Source organism: Bos indicus x Bos taurus, chromosome 22 (assembly GCF_003369695.1).
Source record: "Bos indicus x Bos taurus breed Angus x Brahman F1 hybrid chromosome 22, Bos_hybrid_MaternalHap_v2.0, whole genome shotgun sequence".
Classification (NCBI taxonomy): Eukaryota; Metazoa; Chordata; class Mammalia; order Artiodactyla; family Bovidae; genus Bos; species Bos indicus x Bos taurus.
In genome coordinates, this window is record NC_040097.1 from 26670937 (window position 1) to 26691608 (window position 20672).

Below are 20672 nucleotides of genomic sequence, written 5' to 3' on the forward strand. Positions count from 1 at the left end.
CACAAGCCTTAACAAAGGGTAAAGGATTCAAATATGTAGTTTTTGTCTAATTGATAGAAATACATTATTTCTTTTACAATACTGACTAGTAAAGCTATCAAAATCAAAACACACTTAAAAAGACACTGTTAATATTTTTCATGTACTGTGTAACAATTAATAAAGGATGTACAACCGATCTATAAAATGAGTTCTTCCTCCATGATAAACACAGATCTATAAAACAATGGTGCTTCTGTCCAGATATGAAGCTTTTGAGAACAACGTAAAACTGGTTAAAAAAAGTATGGTCTATGACATATTTGTACGTTGAGAGGAAAGCAGCTAATGTTGGAACCTGAGCCACATTAAGTGGGAGGAGATTATGTCTGAATATTTCCTACAATGCTACACGAACTAAGGCCATATTTTAACTGTCAGATATTTGTGGCACTTACCTGGGCTTTCAGGGTGTATCAAATTTTCATCCTTTGATTAAGTAATCTCCTAACAGATACAGTCACTGAAAAAGTTGAGTAGAACTGGAATAACCCTGGGACAACCCAAATTTTTTATCTCTGGCTATACTGCCTAAGACACTAGTATCTTAGTAAAAGAAAAAAAAATTGATGAGTAAAATAGATTAAAATGAGAAATACACAGATCTTAGAGTTTATAAAACAGAGGATTTTATTCAAATTTACATACAGATAAAAATTTACCAAAATTTTAACACAAACCTAAATCACATTCTTTCTCACCACAAAAATGGACACTATGCAAAAAAGCCACATTCTCTCAATTACATTTTCCCAGGTGGTAGATTCAGGGGGGAAATAGGAAGGGAGAAAAGACAGTGACACTCACAGCATAATTTGATTTCAGTGTTGTCTCATCTGGAAATGACTCAATCAGAGATTTCCATAAGAATCAATCTTCAGTTCTGATGTTAAAAGAGAAACTTCTACTCCAAAATCACAAATAAGGCTTCTGGCTTCATTTTTAGTATGAGGTAAACAGCATATTCAATATTAAGGCAAATGGTAGGATACATGTATGTGGTATTAATTATGAATCTTCCATTGTAAAATATATTTCATGGATTTTCTAAACATGTTGGAATTCAAAATAGTAAAAACTCTTGCAGTTTATAACAGCTACTTGTTTCAGTGTCTTAGCTGCACCTTTTTGATGGCAAATCTGTTCAATGTAATCTTGTCTGACTTTTTTTTTTTTACAGCATGCATTTTTTTTTTTTAAACACAATACAAATGTTCACCAAAATGGCTGCAAATGAACCAGGGCCTGATCTCAAATGCTGTATACACACACACTGTTTGGCCTTGTAGACCGCTCCCCCAAATTGGCAAAACAATGGTGAGCTGACTCACTATGACAGAAAATTATGCAAATGCAGGTAATTAAATTAATAAAGGCTATAAGGGAAATTAAGCTGTCTAGATATCTTATTCAAAAAATACAGATTTAAATTTTTTAAACAAAAAACTTGAAATTCTTACTCTTCCCCTTCCCTACCCCACCTTTTTCCCCAATGGAATAACCATTTTCTTCACAGTGGTGAGAGAACCATCCCTTTTTATGGGTAAGTGCACTTCTTCCAAGGGATCAGGGCAAGGCATCACTTCTTAGCCACACTGGCAACAGCTTTCTTGGCTGCATCCTCCAGGTCGACAGCTGAAGTGATGGGGAGTCCGCTGTTACTGAGAATGTTCTGGGCCTCGTGGACATTGGTTCCTGGAAGGGAGTGGGGGGATGTTGTACAGTCACTGAGATGGAACTGAAGGTGGTGCCCCAGGAAGTTTCATACAACCTGAAGTCGTGAGATGCCTGAGTCTCCTGTACATGCGTGCATGCTAAGTTGCTTTAGTCATGTCTGACTCTTTGTGACCCCATGGACTGTAGCCCACCAGGCTCCTCTGTCCATCAGATTCTCCAGGCAAGAATACTGGAGTGGGTTGCCATGTCCTTCTCCAGGGGATCTTCTTGATGCAGGGATCGAACCTGCATCTCTTGCATCTCCTGCATTGGCAGATGGGTGCTTTACCACCTGGGAAGACCACCTGATCTTCTAACACCATTTTATTACAACTCAGGTCATTTTTTATGATCCAGACCTGGCTATTCAGATATATTTAGATGACAAATTTATTTTTTCCCTCTTTTTAATTCAAATGCCTGGCATTAAAAAGATATTGTCTCTATTTTCTCTGGCATTAAAAAAACTGAAATAATGAGGTTTTTAGAAGATCATGAACAAAGATTAACAACCACTTGTTCAACTAGTTTGAAAGACGAAAATCTTCTGAAATAGATGTATCTTTTGATTGGATAGTCTGAATATGGAATATAAAGAAGAAAACCTTGTGCACACAAAAATGAGCAAGAGAATGGTAAGTCAGGGTGTTAGAATGATATGGAGTATGGCAGTAACACAGGAAGATGCTCAGGATGAATCTACTTATAGCTTTTCACTAGGAAGAAAATTTAAAAACAGATTCTAATCAATATCACAGACAGGAAAGATGATGTGACAAAATCTGTATCAAGTGATAGTCCAGCTACAAAAAAAGATGAAAGGATTTTCAAGAGACTAATGGACATTTTTTTCCTGATAAAAGCTAAAATTGCTGCTGGTAATCCACACACTCAAGTGAATTTAATGTAGTTTTGGCTCATTCCAGAAGTCCTTTGTCTTAATCTCTTGAAACAAAAGGTCTGAGTCATGAGCTAATCTGAGATCTGAAGTTAGAGAATCTGCTCACTGGCTCAAATCCACTGCCTGGAGACAGTGACAGTATTCAAAGTGTCCCTTTATGCTTCATCCTCATTCTACCTAACAAAAATGGCAGATGCCATGAAAATGAGCACTGTAACCTCTAATGACATCTCTTGGCCATTTCTGGTGGATCTGTAGCATATGCAGGCCAAACCACCCCACCTAATTGTGTTCTTTGGTGACTATTTAACATGCAAAACACCACTCTGTTCTTTTCAATGTGAATAAGCCCCTGGGAGAAATGTGATAAAATTTAAGTGTCTAATGAAATATCTCATCTTACATCATCTCCAGTGCTTTTATCTAGTTAGTTCTCATCTTACATCATCTCCAGTGCTTTTATCTAGTTAGTAAGACAGAGCCTATTTATAAACAAAGACCTTGAAATATAGGCCTTGGAGGACCTCAGAGTACAAATAAAAAGGAGATGCTTGGTCAGCATGTTTCATACCAAAGGCAAAAGCAAGAATTAAGGAGGAGCAATTGAGCTGAGAAGGCGATATAGTACTGATTCTCCTGGCACGCTGGGTCCACCAAAGCAGTGTTGAAGGGGACACTGGACATTGTGTCTTTGGCTCAAGGCTGACTCGGGGCCGCCTTACACAGGAATCTGATGAATGGACTCCATGACAAGCAAGAACTTAAAACATAGGGAAACTGTTACTTAAAACCCCTAGACTCCCATTCTGACTCTGTCATGTATTAATTGTAGTTTTGGATAAATCATTTAAATCTTTTGAGCATCAACTTCTTTATCTTCAGACATAATACTGTGATCATTTTCCTCACAATGAATATTGATTAAGCATATGTCAGGTACAGTGCTAAGGGATTTACATGTGACACGTGAAAACTTTACAATGAATTTGGATAGGTCCGGTTGTACCTATTTCACAGACGAGATAACTGAGGCACAGAGAGGTTAAAAAACTTCTCTACAGTCACACGGGTTGAAAGAGGCAGAGATGGTACTTGAATCCTGTTCTAATTATGTCCTAAAGGCATACTAGTCTGTTTTCCTACCTTTAAAATGAGGAAAGTAATGCTGGTAGCATAGGTCACCATGAGAACAAAATGAAATAATAGGTGTGAAAGCATTCTGTAAATGGCAGTCTCTGTGGCGGTCGTGGCTGGTTGTTTACCAAAGCTCCATGCTCCTCTGCTACAGTGGGGAGCTACTGTTGGGAAAGAGCTGCCAAAGAGGAACTGCAATTCCCAGGCCCTGTTCCAGGTGGGGGAGGGGGGTTGTGTGACTGAGTCCTGGTCAATACACTGTGAATAGCAATGAAACACATGCCCGTGAAGTTTCTTCCACTTTTACTCTCTGTATTCCCTCTGTTTTCCTTGTCTGACTTCTGAAATGTTGCCAGCCAGAACAATATTAGATGGCAGCTTTTTTTCAGATGACAATGACTCCCTTAAAATTCATGTTTGGGTAACTCTGCAGAGCCAAGCACCCAGCTCCTCACCCTCTCTGACTTCATATGAATCAGAACGAAACCCCTACTATATTGCCTCTGAACATATCTGTTGTTATAGGAGTGAGCATTACATTTTTATAAAAAATTCATTTATTTTCATTGAAGGATAATTTCTTTACAATATTGTGTTGATTTCTGCCATGCATCAACATGAATTAGCCATAGGTATACATATGTCACAAGCATTACTTTAATTAACACGCTATTGTGTTAAGTGTGGGTGGCAGCTTCTAAAATGGTTCTCACATGACTGACTGAGACTTCTTGGTGTTCATGCCCCTTGAGTACAGGCTGGAGCAGTGGCCTGCCTCTAAAGGAGAAGAATATAGCAAAAGTGATGGAAGGTCACTTCTGAGACTAAGTCCATCACTGCGGTCTTGCTTCCTCTGATTTTCTGTTTGTTCACTCTAATGAAACCAACTGCCATGCTATGGGCTATGGGCTGCCCCATGGGGAAACTCACAATGCAAAGGACTCAGGGCAGCCTCTAGTCAGCAGGCACCAAGGAACTGAGGCGTTCATTCCAACAACCCATAAAGAGCTGCACCCCACCAACTGTGTGGGTGTGCCTACAGGCAACAAGCCCCGCTCCCGCCACCCCTGCGAGGCAAGCTGCAACAGAACCCCAGTCCTGGCCGACACAATGATTGGACTTGAGAGAGATCTTGAGCCAGAGGACGCAGTTGAGCCAGCCCTGGATTTCCCACCAAAGAAACTGTAAGATGGTCAATGTTATTTTGTGCTAAGCGGCAGCTAAATTTTGGGGCAATTTGTTTCACACTAGAACTTAACTAATGCAGATGAAAAGATTTACTATTTCATTAAGAACAACCTCAACGTGCATTTTGATTCATTTGGTAAAGATTCAGCCAAGGTCCCAGAGGCTGAAAAGTAGGACAGGGGATCAGACTGTGGCAGGTGTTGGTACCAGGCTAAGGGATTCCAACCTTAATCTGCAGGCTTATGTATAATAGTAGTGGTACAGTGTGAATCAGTCTTGACAGACACAGAATCGAATCGGTCTTTGGACTAGGAGGTCAATGAAAGTCAAAGATGAAAATTTTTATCTCCTTCAACAGAGATATGGACTTAGAACGCTCTCTCCACCTGGGATCCAATTCACCAGAGAAGAAAAATCTACATTATGCTACAAGAGACTCAGAATTCTCCCTCTTCCTTTCTCAACACACAGCTCCCCAGACCCCATGCATCACCCCAAGAGGCAGTCTTATCTGGCTGAACATCCCTCACCTTCTAATCTACCTCTCCTCGATATGACTCCTCTTGTGGGCACAGGTCTCACGCACGTACAGGTCTACACCAAGCTCTGCGTATCTGGACTGAAAGAGTTCTGCTAGGAGTGGGGATAACAACAATAAAAGCATAGAGCAGCTTTCACTTCACACAGGTCATACACTGCTCTGGGGTTCTAAGTATATTTGCTCCCCTGTTCCTCAGTAGAAACCCTGAGATAGCTGCTATTATCTTCCTTTTACAGAGGAGAGGACTGAGGCACAAATAAGTTAAAGGCTAGTCAAGTAAGTATGGCTAGTAATAGGAAGCAGTGGAATGAACATTCAAATAATGCTTGACACACCCATTCTGATACCTGAATAAGTCCTTCTTATGATTTTGTAAATATATGTCATCATCATCCTTATAACAACAACGACAAAAAATCTGGTTTACAAAGTCCTCCCACATTACTTTATTTGACCCTTACAAGGAACTTGTGAATTTGATGTTTCTAAATGAACCCGTGAGTTCAGTGTTTATAAATCAGTTCTTTTTCTTTTTTTTTTAAGCCAAGAGTACTGGGGCTTAGTGACTGACTGGCAGAATTCAGTTTCAAAATCCTTTGCTTTCTGGACTCTATTTTGATTTCCCAGTGACTCCCGTTTGACATTTAAAACACAGAGCACTTTACCATGCATGAAATCATCAGAACCTCAGTGAGGCCATAAATTATTCAAGAACAAGGATCATGTACAACTAGGATGTCTGCTCTTTTGGCTAAACCTTCTGTCCCCACGGTCCCTGCTCTATGAGGGACCATGGCATATTCTCTACCCCAAGGCAGACCTTGACTGCTTCCAAGACACTGACTGCACCTGACCCAAGGGCGGTCCAAATACAGACCATGGTCATTAGTCCAATTAGATTTTCTCTATAGAGAATCTCAATGGGTGGTTTCCATGAAAGAGAAAGTAGTAGCATGAAAAGGACTTCTAGTCATAAGTAGGCAGATGAGAGAAAGACAGTGCAAATACGTAGAGGGTGGAGAAGTCAAGTGAAGAGACCAAGGGCTGGAATGATGTTCCTGAGGTCTGCCTCCAACTCTTCCTGTGGGCCAGCTTTATTATGGCCCCCACCCACCGAGAGAAATGTTGGTTCACCTTCCCTTCCATGAGTATGCATGAATAGTGCATACTCCTGATATGCATTATACCTCCTGATAAATGGGTTGTTCTTCCTTATAACGAACTAGCCAGTTCCTGAATTAATACCCTTTTCAGCATCCAACTTAGCACCAGATATACCCAAGAGGGAAAATGGCTGACAGAGAAACCCGTGAACCTGCAGACAAGCCTGCTATGCCCTCTACCCTGAGCTCTGCTGCCCTCTCTGCTTGGAGGACGCCATATGTCCGTGAACTATCTTTTTAAATGACATTTCTTTGGGGATGCTTTCTTGTCACCACATCTCAACCCCCAACCTAGAGTAGCGGATTGGAAAATGAGCTTCCCAAATACTTTGTACATCTAAAATCCCAGCACTTTTAGGACTGCTTACTGACATTGCTCTTGTCCCCACTAAACATAGGTTTGGAAGGGCTGCCATTGCTCAGGTTTGCTCACCGTGTACCTCTAGGCACAGTGTCCCCCACAAAGGATGTGTCTGTGCATGGACTGAATAACCATGGACAGGCTCATCCATAAAAAGTGAACTTCAGGCAGCAAGTGTGGGTGACTCCGCTTCTGAGCACCTTGCTGGCCGATAACTCTTTATATGAGGTTGAAATAAAAAATCCAAACGGCCTCAGGGAAAACGAAGAGGGTTGTTCATGAGCTTTCTGAGTCCTTAGATGCTTTCATTGGCCCCTCTTTCTAAGAAGGGCCACATAGCAGCTGGCTGTGTTGAGTGTCCTTGAGGGAGGCTCCAAGCTGCTGCCACTTCTAGCTGTCCAGGCATATAAGGTCACTGTGCTCAAGGTTAACAACCAGAGGTGGTGGCCAGGGTAACAGAGTGGATAGGGCAGCTCCACACTAACACAGGGTCTTTCTCTCTATCCAGCTGCTCCGGCAGGGCCATATCAAAAGGCCTAATTTCTTCATAATTCCAGGATCCACTAAAGTGAATTTAATTATATTTGCAGTTACACTTCAATTACAGTCTTAATTATAAAGCACATAGTAGGCATGCTCAGAGCCAAGCAGTTTTAGAAGAGAACCTCACAGTGAAATAGGAAGCTGAGGCACAGGACTATGAGGAGAAAGAGGAAATATACAGAGGGGCCTTGGTCAAATGAAAATCTGTCACACAAGGTGGGGGGGAGGGTTGGCATTAGAAACAGGTTAAAAAAGAGAGAAACACACACAGAACAGATGAGATGGAGGACGTGGCAGAGCCAGGGGCAGGAGAGTCAAAAAGAAAGAGAGAGAGAGAGAGACCGGAGGGAGAGACAGAGGGACAAGATAAACAGAGAGGGAGAAGAGGAAAGAGACCAAAAAACAAACAAACAAAAAAGGAGAATGAGAGACAGAATGGATGAAAGAGGAGACTAGAGATTGAGATGACTAAGAGAATGAAGGACAAAGAGAGATGAAGAGTCAAACAGAGAGAATGAGGGGGAAAGAAGTGAGGTTGCCAAGTTTCTTCCACAGCAGCCCTACCCTGACCCTGCCAGCATCTCCCTTTTAGCACCCTGGTCGATTTCTCCTTGGCTGGCAGGGCTAGGGACAGGCCAGGGAGAAACAAAGCCAGGGCAGGCCCTGCAGCCCAAGGCTTGGAGAGGAATTACAAATCACTTCCTCATTTTGGTTCTGAGAGCAGCTTGAAGGGGAAGTGGGGATGCAAAGAAGATGGTGAGAAAGAACAGCCATCTCTGAAAGGAGGTCACTGGAAATGCTGAGGGGAACGGAGGGAGCCTTTAACAAATGCTTGCTAGTCTGCAGATTCTTTTTGCTAATGACATCATATGAGTATTTCAGCTTAGTTTCTTCTTGATTCACCAAGTGGCTGACACCTACTCCACATTCCCTTCCCGTCCTTATTTCTAAATAGAAACCATCATGGCTGCTAAACTGTGACATGGAATCAAGAGTTCCAAACAGACTATTTATGCCTATGCACATAATTACAGAGAAAACTGATCTCTTTCCCACATTTAAATTGTGCTGCTGGCGTTTTCTAATATTTATTAAAGGCTGGGTTTCTTTTTAATGAGGCTGCAGGACAATACTTTAAATAACCACCTGTACAGATGCTGATCAACTCGTGCTGGTTGAAGTTCAGGCACTTCTTAATATCTCCCTGTTGAAAGCCACTCAGCTAAATGGTTACCTACCACTGCAGGCTTTAAAAACAGCAATAGAGAGTCACAGGGGACTGAGTTTAAAATGAGATCTTGTTCTATTGGTAGAGATTATTATAAAAAGAACAGTAATTATTAAAATTAAAAAAAAAATTCCCATCTTTTCCACATGATTTACCACTTACTTCCTGCCACTGGGTGGAGTGAGAGAGCTGTATACAGAGATGCAAAGTTAATTTATCAAAATTTGTTCCTTGTTTTCACTACATGGGAGAGACGATAACAGTAGTGGACTCTAATTACAGGGCTTTGTTCAAAAGGTGCAGCCCCTCCCCACCACTTAGGCCAGCTTTTTATCACAGGGCTGTGAAGAAAACTTCTCTCTAGTTTTAAAAGTATTATTTTAATAGGAATTCAGCTTTTTCTTAAAAAAAAAGTTATTACAATTAATACAAGTTATTTTTAATACAATAGTTAGCACTTAGCATATATTAGGTATAATAAATGTTCGTTGGACACATCAGTAGAGGGGTTCATAAGTATCCTATTAGTTGAATCATCACAGCAACCCTAAAGTTAACATTGCTATCCCCACTCTACAAACAAGGCAACTGAGGCACTGGGGCTTAGGAACTTGCCCAACGTCCCTCAGCAAATCCCAGGCTAGAACCTAGGTTTGTCTGACTATAAAACCACACGACAACCTCGCAGTCTTGGCCTTTTAGTGCTAGAACGAATCTCAGGGCTCCTTTAGGATCAGTCTCTTGTTCTCTCTAGAGGAAACTGAGGTCCAGAGATGTGAGATAATGTACCCAAACAACCAGCAAACCATGACAGGTCTGGTTCTCAGGCTGGTGCAATGGCCTGGGGGACAAACTCAGGCTGCTTCCTCTTTTTGTACCACCTGTGAGCTGAGAATAATTTTTACATTTTTTAATCAGTTGGGAAAAAATCAGAATATTTTGTGATACATGAAAATTACATGAAATTCAAATTTCAGTGCCCATAAATAAAGTTTCAGTGGAACACGGCCAAAGTGATTCATTTACAGATCGTCGATGGCTGCTTTTGTGCTCCAGTGGCAGAGCTGAGGACTTGTGACAGAAACAGCATGGCTCATAAATCCTAAAATACTTCGACCCCTGCTTTGAGTAATTGAGTCTTTTTTTCGTTTTCCCCAGGATATGAGAGGTCAGTGGAAACAAACCAAATTCTATAAAGCAAAAGCTTCCTCCTCAAATGTTCACTGTCCCTGTGCCCTTGATCCTCCTTCATTATTCTTCCGAGTGACAATCAGATAGAGGAGGTCCATTTTCTTGGTTACACGTAAATTTAGAAAGCTTATCACATCTCTTGTGTCTTGTGATTGTATTGTTGGAAATGGAATAGTTCATTGAGGATCAGAAGCAAAGCTCCTGCTGCATCCGTGGCCCCTCATTCATCTAAGATGATGGGCATCTTACAGCTAGCACCTTGCAGGAGTCCATCCATATGGAATCACTAGAGTTGTACATAAAACCTCAGATAAAAATGAGAGCTGACAATCACTGAGACAGGGATCATTCTAGGTTATTTTAGAATTCATCTATTCCTTAGAATATCCCTGTGAGGCTGATATATTTTTATTCCCATTTCACAGATGAGGAAGCTGAGATTTAAACTTTGTTTTGGTACTGACTAGCTGAGCAACCTGGGAAAGTCACTGTAGCTGGATGAGTATCTTACTGAATACTGTGTATCCCTCATGTTTTATAAAAATTGAAGATGACATAAGATAGCCTGTGGGGCTGTATCATACATACCTACTGGCTTCAATGATTTCTTCTCACTTGGTAAGGAAAAAAACAAATGCCCAGGCTGTGAGCATGAGTAGAATTCCTATGATGAAAGCCGGAGGTGGCAGGAAGCTGACTGCCAGATTCTTTGTTTCCTTGAATGGTGTGTATGTGTTTATGATCACACAAGCAGGTTTAGGATCAGATCTAACATAATGGTTGAGGGCTTGTGACAGATGCCTATGTTCTTGCTCTCAACTGTATGAACTCTCAGATAAGTAACACAGATATTAATGTAAACCAAAGGCTCAGGAGCCTTAATGTTAAACTAGAATGGGAGGAGCCCTCTGGCAAGCAGGATACATTACAGTCTGCACCTGCTCAGGTAAGAATGTTCTAACCAAGAAGGAATGTTCCTTCACCCGAACATCTACCTGCATGTGGACTTCCCTTTCATGCCTTCCTTCAGTACACCTCATGGCTTTCAATCCCTGTATTGACATATTCTAACTTACAGTGATCACAGGGGTTTTCACAGGTAATTACGGTGGTGTGAGACTTCTGTCTGATATGCTATCTTTGGGACCCCACTGCTGCCTAAGAAGTGACGTGACATGACTGCATCACTGCACATACTCTGAATGTACCTGGGAGAAATCTCTGAGTAGACATCACTGTTAATGTCTTCCTGAAAAGAGGTTAGATTTGGAGAGCTTAATATTGCCTGTCAAATGCTTTGTTGGATCTCAATGAAATCTTCCAAAGCTGAGGATAGAAAGAGATTTAGACATAGGTACCATAGGGAGTTTCCAGAGTTCTAGGTCTTGATGCTAGTCTCATCTCTACATCAAGCAACAAACTATGTCCCACCGTTTGCTTCTGCAAAATAAGATTTACTGTGGCATAACCATGCCCATTCTTTTCTGTATTGTCTGTGCTGCTTCAGCACCATGATGGCACAGCTGAGTCATTGTGACTCAGCTATATGAACTCAGCTGTATGAATACATGGCTCACAAAGCCTAAAAAAAAATTCTGTTGTTTATAGAAAAAGTCTGCAGATCTTGTGCTACACAATCCAAATTTTTGGCCCTGTACCAGTCTCCTTTGGTGCTTCTCCAGCTTTAAGCTGCCCCTTCCTACTTCTGGTGCACAGGTTGTGATATTTCTAGGGATGAAGATCCCACCTATGATCTCTTTGAATCGACAATGGTCAGTACTTGGCTGAAGTGCCCTTACTCTCCTTACCCACATCAATAATGATCATAGAACTCTTTCTTGCTGACCGGGGCTACAGCCTTGGAATCTTCCTTGGCACAGCACTCCTGGCAGCTACTGCCAATAAATATATAGAAGGTGGCATGACATGAAAGCTATTTGTCATTCCTGTTCTAAAACATTCCATGAGAAAGTTAGTCTCTTGGCTTGGGCAGCTCTGCCTCTGGACATCCTCAAGGTGGTGCACTCTGGGACAGGCTTATAAACAGAGCATGCCTGTCACCTGTAAAACAGCACAGACTGAATCTGCTGTCTTTTCCCTCATAGCTATGCATTTTCTCTCTCTCCCTCTATGATGGCTGATAGAATACGACTTTCAAATGTTACATAAGGAACTGACTGGTCACAGAGAAAATACTCAGGGAGCAGATGGTGGTACTGTGAGGTCATAAGCAGGACTCAGGATATGATAGTCCCCATTGCTCCTTATTAAAGTGCCCCATCCCCAGCTTCTGCTCAGGAAATCAACTTGTTTTTGAAGAGACGTCCACTGCCTAGACTGGGGTGGGCACTTGACCAAAAGGCAGTCCACTCCTAACGCAGACTAATGACCTGTGATGTACCTGACAGGGCATTTTCCTTCCACGCAGGGGGCAGTCATTGGCATAATATGCCCCATCTCTTCTCTGACTGACTCCACAGTGGCAGTGGAGGGCTGTATCTGGACAAATGTATGAAAGGAGAAAGCTGGCATGGATGCCCCAGCCCCATCCTCTGGCCTTCCTTCTGCCCTGATGCTCACAGTCAGCCCAGGTCAACCTCTGCCCCCCAGCATTCTGCCCTGGGGTAGGGGAGGGAGGCCCACCCAAGTCCAGCGGTACCCATGACTGGCTGTGGACAGCTGCCTAATTTGGGGGTTAGGCAGACTAATAGCTCACTTTTAGTATACAATAAGTTACCTACTTCCACTTCTCTATCAGGAATGAAGGTGATATTTTTCCTTTGTCCTTTTTCTTATTTCTCACAGTATCAGAACAGGGAAAAATCTGTTTGGTCCCCTCAAGATCCCAATAACATGGTCTGGCTGGATGGGCTGTGGACAACAGGAGGAATGGTTATCATGGAAGCTTAAAAGATGGACAGTCTGTGGGATCTGGACTTCTAGAGAGCTGAGGAACCTGGCTGGCCCTAGTGAGAGGCTGAAGGGGTAGAGGCACCAAGAAAGAAAAAGAGGGAGTGAGAAGGTCAGAGTAGGGGGGTTTCCAAGTACATTGCCATTAAAACCTTACGCTAAACATCTGATTTACTGAGGTGGTCAGAGAATTTAAAGTTGTCACATCCATAAAGTTGAAAAAAAAAAATGTTGCATAAAACAGAGGCCATCTTCCTTAAAGGAGCCCTAGTCCTGTAATTACACTGACTGCTTCCTTGAAGTGCAGGAGGCTTTCACTTGTGCAAGGCAGCAGGTGTCCAGCATGATCTAAAGTTCAGTTAATTACACAAACTACCAAGGGGTAAAATGAGAGTTCAAATTGCCAAATACAGTAGACTCTTTGTCTGGAAACTTAAATATTAGATCACAAAAAGCTTTAACTAGCCTAATACTTTAGGTAGGTCCTGTGAGACTTGGTCTAAGGTTTGATAGTGGCAAAGTTTAAGCATTTAGAAGTGTTTATCGATTGAGACAATGAGAGGATTTAAGCCTTGTTGACAGAACAGGATTGTCTCCAATGGCTCGTTTTGTTTAACCTGGTGATGATGAATTAAACATGATGGAAGAGACACAGGGAGAAGATGCTAGCGATAAAAAGGAGGAGAGGAGACGGATGTCAACGTGAAGTGAAAATGGTCCCAGTGAAGAAGCACCCACAGGCGACACTGAAGGAGGGAGGAGACGAAGAGAGTGAGGCAGAAAGTCAGGTGAGGAATGGGGCGTGCAGAAAATGGAAATTGGAAGAGTAGGGACAGAAGAAAAATGAGAATCAAACAAGAGAGGAAGAGAGACATGCCCTGACAGAAAACATCAGAACCCTCATCCAGGAGCCGTGCTCCCAATGACAGCCACATGAGAACTGAAACGCGGCAAGAAGGGAAGATGTACTCGGGGAGGCTGGGGTGCAGGTGAGGACCAGACCCATCTCATCTTGCAGGGAGCAGGACTGAGAAAAGAAAAGAAGAAAACTTAGTAGAGAGCACAGTAGGAAAATGCAAGAAGGCAGAGGCCAGCAGTGCTATCAAACACAGAGCCAGACGCCAGTCCTGCTGGGCATCTGCACTTACTCTGCCCAGGATGGTGCCGCCACTCATCTGGGCATCCCTTAGTCTCTGCAGTCTCAGAGTATAAGCAGCAAGCCTAGAGCACAAACCTTCGGAATGAAAACTTTTCCAAGCTAGTTGCTCATAGTCAATCTGCCATAGCTGACTTTCTGATGGGAGCCACAAAGACAATCACACTCTCTTCTCCAGGTCTCATATCCTAGCATAACTGAAGCCTTGATGAGTGGACGACTGCCAAGTAGATGGACACAGCTGAAGGCTCGGTGGCTGTCTCTTAATGCTTCAGTGCTCAGGGTTTCTTTTCCCCTTAAGCAGACCAAAGCACTGCACAACAATTTCCCTGTGTCCATGCTAAGAAGGACATTTGATGTGCATACCTCTGGCTGTGGGTCCAATCTGTCAGTATTTCAGGAAGGCTTATCAAGAAAGTGTTAATAAGAGAAACAGAAGACAAAGTTTCTGACTCAGGGATGTTTACATTCTCAATAACTTTAGAAAGTTTACGGAACATTAGTGAGATTGGAAGGATAAGAAGGGACATCACAAGGGATTCCTGTTTCTAAAGACATTTGGCAAAAGAAAAGTTAAGATGTTTATATTGCTTAAACAAAATTTTGGTACTGAGTGGAAAAACTAAATTGAGATTTGGCTATGAGAAGCAGAATCCAATCTATAGATTGTCTAGACTCATTATTACTTCCTTATGAACTTAACTTTGAATTATAATGAACACCTGTGAGAAAAGTAAATTCTACTTCAGGCATATCTGAGACACAGAAGTTAGCTGCAGATTGAAGTGGGATAGTAAGAAAGAAAACTGAATTCTGAAAAAAAAAAAAAAAAAAAAAACTCCTCTGAAGGTTTTAGCAGATTCTGATCCAGCACCATAAAACTTCCCATGTGAAATACAGAGCCTTGGCTAAAACACATCTGCATGCTGAACACACCAAGTTGTCAATAAATGTCTGTACATTTCTCGGTAGGATCACAGGTTGGGCTAAACTAACCACCTAGGTAATTTCTGTGCCAAGTCTGTATACATTTCGAAAACGAAGGAAAAAATAAAACTCATTTCATTTGTTCTTTATTCATGTCAGGAACAAAGTGTCTATAAAAGCTAAACTCCCTGCAAAAGTGTGCTTGTTCAATTTACCCAAGAGTCGTTTAAATAAAAATAATCTTATATCTCAGTTGATAAAGTCTATTCTGATAAGGCAGGTAAATACATGCAATTATAAAGTCACCAAATTTTCAGAGAGTAATTCTTTCCTTATCCACTGGTAAAATAGCCTGTAATTATTATACAGCTGAGAACAAAGATTTGTCCACAAAATCCCACTAAATAAAGCCTGATTTGATTGAATAAAACTTTTCACATCTGGACATTTCTAATACACCATGTGTGGCAGCATCTTTAAAATGTGGACCCACAAACTGGTGAGACTTATGGCAAGGAACTCAGCTCTTCTGAATAGTCATGTAACAGCCAAGAGAGGCCACCTTCTTTGTTTATAGGAAATAGATACTGAGCTAGTAATGAATCACATCAGGCTTTCAAATTACCTCTTATGTGGATCATTAAAAACCTCACATTTGTTCAGACTCTACAGCTATGTGTCAAAGTATCTTCAGTTCAGTTCAGTTGCTCAGTTGTGTCTGACCCTTTGCGAACCCATGAATCGTAGCACACAAGGCCTCCCCATCCATCACCAACTCCCGGAGTTCACTCAGACTCACATCCATCGAGTCAGTGATGCCATCCAGCCATCTCATCCTCTGTCATCCCCTTCTCCTCCTGCCCCCAATCCCTCCCAACTTCAGGGTCTTTTCCAATGAGTCAACTCTTCACATGAGGTGGCCAAAGTACTGGAGTTTCAGCTTCAGCATCATTCCCTCCAAAGAAATCCCAGGGCTGATCTCCTTCACAATGGACTGGTTGGATCTCCTTCAGTCCAAGGGACTCTCAAGAGTCTTCTCCAACACCACAGTTCAAAAGCATCAATTCTTTGGCGCTCAGCTTTCTTCACAGTCCATACATGACCACAGGAAAAACCATAGCCTTGACTAGACGGACCTTTGTTGGCAAAGTAATGTCTCTGCTTTTCAATATGCTATCTAGGTTGGTCATAACTTTCCTCCAAGGAGTAAGCGTCTTTTAATTTCATGGCTGCAGTCACCATCTGCAGTGATTTTGGAGCCCCCAAAAATAAAGTCTGACACTGTTTCCACTGTTTCCCCATCTATTTCCCATGAAGTGGTGGGACCGGATGCCATGATCTTCGTTTTCTGAATGTTGAGCTTTAAGCCAACTTTTTCACTCTCCTCTTTCACCTTCATCAAGAGGCTTTTGAGTTCCTCTTCACTTTCTGCCATAAGGGTGGTGTCATCTGCATAGCTGAGGTTACTGATATTTCTCCCGGCAATCTTGATTCCAGCTTGTGCTTCTTCCAGCCCAGCATTTCTCACAACATACTCTGCACAGAAGTTAAATAAGCAGGGTGACAATATACAGCCTTGACATACTCCTTTTCCTATTTGGAACCAGTCTGTTGTTCCATGTCCAGTTCTACCTGTTGCTTCCTGACCTGCATACAGGTTTCTCAAGAGGCAGGTCAGGTGGTCTGGTATTCCCATCTCCTGAAGAATTTTCCACAGTTTATTGTGGTCCACACAGTCAAAGGCTTTGGCATAGTCAGTAAAGCAGAAATAGATGTTTTTCTGGAACTTTCTTCCTTTTTCCATGATCCAGTGGATGTTGGCAATTTGATCCCTGGTTCCTCTGCCTTTTCTAAAACCAGCTTGAACATCTGGAAGTTCACGGTTCACGTTTTGCTGAAGCCTGGCTTGGAGAATTTTGAGCATTACTTTACTAGCGTGTGAGATGAGTGCAATTGTGCGGTAGTTTGAGCATTCTTTGGCATTGCCTTTCTTTGGGATTGGAATGAAAATGACCTTTTCCAGTCCTGTGGCCACTGCTGAGTTTTCCAAATTTGCTGGCATATTGAGTGCAGCACTTTCACAGCATCATCTTTCAGGATTTGAAATAGCTCAACTGAAATTCCATCACCTCCAATAGCTTTGTTCATGGAGATTTCAAAGTATCTTAGAAAGAAGCTAATAAGGATTAGCAATATTTTTTTTATTATTGTAATAAAAGACTCTGGTAAGGTTTTTCTATCACACTTCACTTTCATGTGTCATCGCTTGGTTTTTCATAATATGCTGGGATGGTGGACACCCATTTCTCATTTCACTTTTACTAACTAGGCAGACAATGGTGGGTGTTCTGAGAATGTGAACCAATTTTAGGACTAATACAAAAAACGTTATTTTTGAAGTTTATCTCAGCTAAAACAAAGTATGGTGTCAAGTTAAACAAAAACTATCAGTAGACTTGTTCAAAATGTTTCTGCTTCTTTGTACCACTTTGCCTTTCTCTGTCACCAGAGACAAAGAAAAGTTTGCTATGTTTAAAAAAACAGAAGGATCCAAATGATACTCTAAGGTTAGGTAATACATAACTGAATACAGAGAGATTTGTGAGAGGTGCAGAATTTATGTTTTAACCAACAGGAAAGCAAATGAAAACATTTATATTGAGTCTAAGAGAAATTCCTGAGAGGGCTCTGTCGTTAGCAACTTCTTCCCCACTAAAAGTACTGAGAACAAGACTTTTTTCGACAAAAGATTTGGGATTTTGATTGGTTTATCATTTTAACTGAGCTGTGCTATTGGGGAATAATTCCCAATGCCCTGAGTCCTGAGTATGGTTTACAGGGCCCTTCAAAATGGAGGTGACTTGTTCACTTGTCCGTCATACTTCTCTTTGGATCTTCCCCTGTACTACCACATCTCTGTCGCCACACAGATTCCATCTGATATTACAGCTTCATCTCAAATAAAGGATGTTCAGTTCAGTTCAGTTCAGTTGCTCAGTCATGTCCAACTCTTTGTGACCCCATGGACTGCAGCATGCCAGGCCTCCCTGTCCATCACCAACTCCCAGAGTTTACTCAAACTCATGTCCATTGAGTCAGTGATGCCATTCAACCATCTCATCCTCTGTCATCCCTTTCTCCTCCCACCTTCAATCATTCCCAGCATCAGGGTCTTTTCAAATGAGTCAGTTCTTCACATCAGGTGGCCAAAGTATTGGAGTTTCAGCTTCAGCATCAGTCCCTCCAATGATATTCAGGACTGATTTCCTTTAGAATGGACTGGTTGGATCTCCTTGCTGTCTAATGGACTCTCAAGATTCTTCTCCAAGCACCAATTCTTTGACGTTCAGCTTTCTTTATAGTCCAACTCTCACATCCGAACATGACTACTAGAAAACCATAGCTTTTAGTAGACGGACCTTTGTTGGCAAAGTAATGTCTCTGCTTTTTAATATGCTGTCTAGGTTGGTCATAACTTTTCGTCCAAGGAGCAAGCATCTTTTAATTTCTTGGCTCTAATCACCACGTGCAGTAATTCTGGAGCCCCCCAAAATAAAGTCTCTGTTTCCACTGTTTCCCTATCTATTTGCCATGAAGTGATGTGACCGGATGCCATGATCTTAGTTTTCTGAATGTTGAGTTTTAAGCCAGCTTTTTCACTCTCCTCTTTCAATTTCATTAAGAGGCTCTTTAGTTCCTCTTCACTTTCTGCCATAAGGGTAGTGTCATCTGCATATCTGAGGTTATTGATATTTCTCCTGGCAATCCTGATTCCAGCTTGTGCTTTATCCAGTCCAGCATTTCTCATGATGTACTCTGCACAGAAGTTAAATAAGCAGGGTGACAATATACAGCCTTGACCTACTCTTTTTCCTATTTGGAACCAGTCTGTTGTTCTATGTCCAGTTCTAACTGTTGTTTCTTTTCCTGCATACAGATTTCTAAGGAGGCAAGTCAGGTGGTCTGGTATTCCCATCTCTTTAGGAATTTTCCAGTTTGTTGTGATCCACACAAAGACTTTCGCATAGTCAATGAAGTAGATTCTTTTTTTTTAATTCTCTTGCCTTTTCTACGATCCAACAGATGTTGGCAATTTGATCTCTGGTTCCTCTGCCTTTTCTAAATCCAGGTTGAACATGGAAGTTCATGGTTCACACACTGTTAAAGCCTGGCTTGGAGAATTTTGAGTTACTTTGCTGGCATGTGAGATGAGTGCAACTGTGCTGTAGTTTGAGCAAATAAAGGATGACTACACCCTAATGTCATCCTTTCCCAGTCTTTCTATCTAGTTTCCACTTCTGACTTTCCTAAGTCCATTAACTGTGCCGTTTCTGGTCACAGATTTAAACCTTAGGGCCCCACTTTCTCTCATCTCTTTTTCTAGTTCTGTTCTTGTTCCTATTCAATTTTACCTCTATCTGGCAAATTTGCTTGGGTTTTAGATTCTACCTAACACTGTAAATTCTGGCTACTAACTTAATTGTCCCACTCAGTTCTTTTCATCCATAACATGCTGCTACAAAGACACTGCTTTCTCCAGGAGAGCCTACCGATCTACTTTGGTTCTGGCTTTCAGTTTCTGCCACTGTTATGATCCCAGTACCAACTCCCAAATATGTAATAGATCTAACTTGCTTCTGGTCCTTAACAAATTTCCTCCTCCTTCCTTCTTTTCAAAGATTCAAAGCTTAGTTACTTCCACGTTCAGCTTGAAAATCCTCCTTTTATAACATGTCACTGCTAATTTATATCTGTAAATGTACCATAATTACAGTAGTCAATATTAAGTTTTTTTAAAAAAAGGATATGTCATATTCAATATTCTTTGATAAACCATAATGGAAAAGAATATGAAAAAGTACATATATATGGTAAAAATTAACACAACATTCTAAATCAACTATACTTCAAAAAACAAAATACAAGGTATGATAATGAATGTGGGCTAAGCTAAAACAGGCTCAACTTAAAGCACACACACTTTAGTCCCTTAGCATAAACAGCACAGAGCTTGGTTTGTATCTGGTTGTCTTTATGGATAATACGATCACCAATTTCTGTATTTTGTTATCTATGATCAGAGCCAAGACAGCAAACTATGACAATGAAATGAGGGGACTGGCAGAAAATGTCACCCTCCACATTTGTAGGCTACCTGTATTTGGGGCCCAGTACCCTCTTCAAGCTCATCTTCAGTTCCCCATGATATGGTGGACATTCTTAAGTGTTAGTCAGTCAGTTGTGTCCAGCTCTTTGTGACCCCATGTACTTGTAGCCCACCCTCCAGGATCCTCTGTCCACGGGATTTTCCAGGCAAGAATACTGGAGTGGGCTGCCATTGCTGCTGCGGCTAAGTCACTTCAGTCGGCAGCCCACCAGGCTCCCCCGTCCCTGGGATTCTCCAGGCAAGAACACTGGAGTGGGTTGCCATTTCCTTCTCCAGTGCACGAAAGTGAAAAGTGAAAGTGAAGTCGCTCAGTCGTGTCCGACCCTCAGCGACCCCATGGACTGCAACTACCAGGCTCCTCCGTCCATGGGACTCTCCAGGCAGGAGTACTGGAGTGGGGTGCCATTGCCTTCTCCGGGGTTGCCATTAGGTATGAACATTTCCAAAAGCCAGGCTGGTGATTTTGTGAGATGCCTCAAAAGCTACTGCTATTAATATAGAAGCAGA

The 20672-nt window shown here is 41.8% G+C and overlaps 1 protein-coding gene across 1 annotated transcript in view; it reads right to left on the reverse strand.

Annotated features, from left to right (window-relative positions):
* Nucleotides 1-645: 645 nt before the first annotated feature.
* The window catches only part of SUCLG2 (succinate-CoA ligase GDP-forming beta subunit), a 275323-nt gene continuing 255296 nt past the window's right edge, over nucleotides 646-20672 (reverse strand). The window contains exon 11 of the mRNA XM_027523664.1: nucleotides 646-1734. Within this exon, the coding sequence (XP_027379465.1) occupies nucleotides 1619-1734 (116 nt within the window). The 3' untranslated portion in view covers nucleotides 646-1618. The remainder of the gene's footprint in view (nucleotides 1735-20672) is intronic.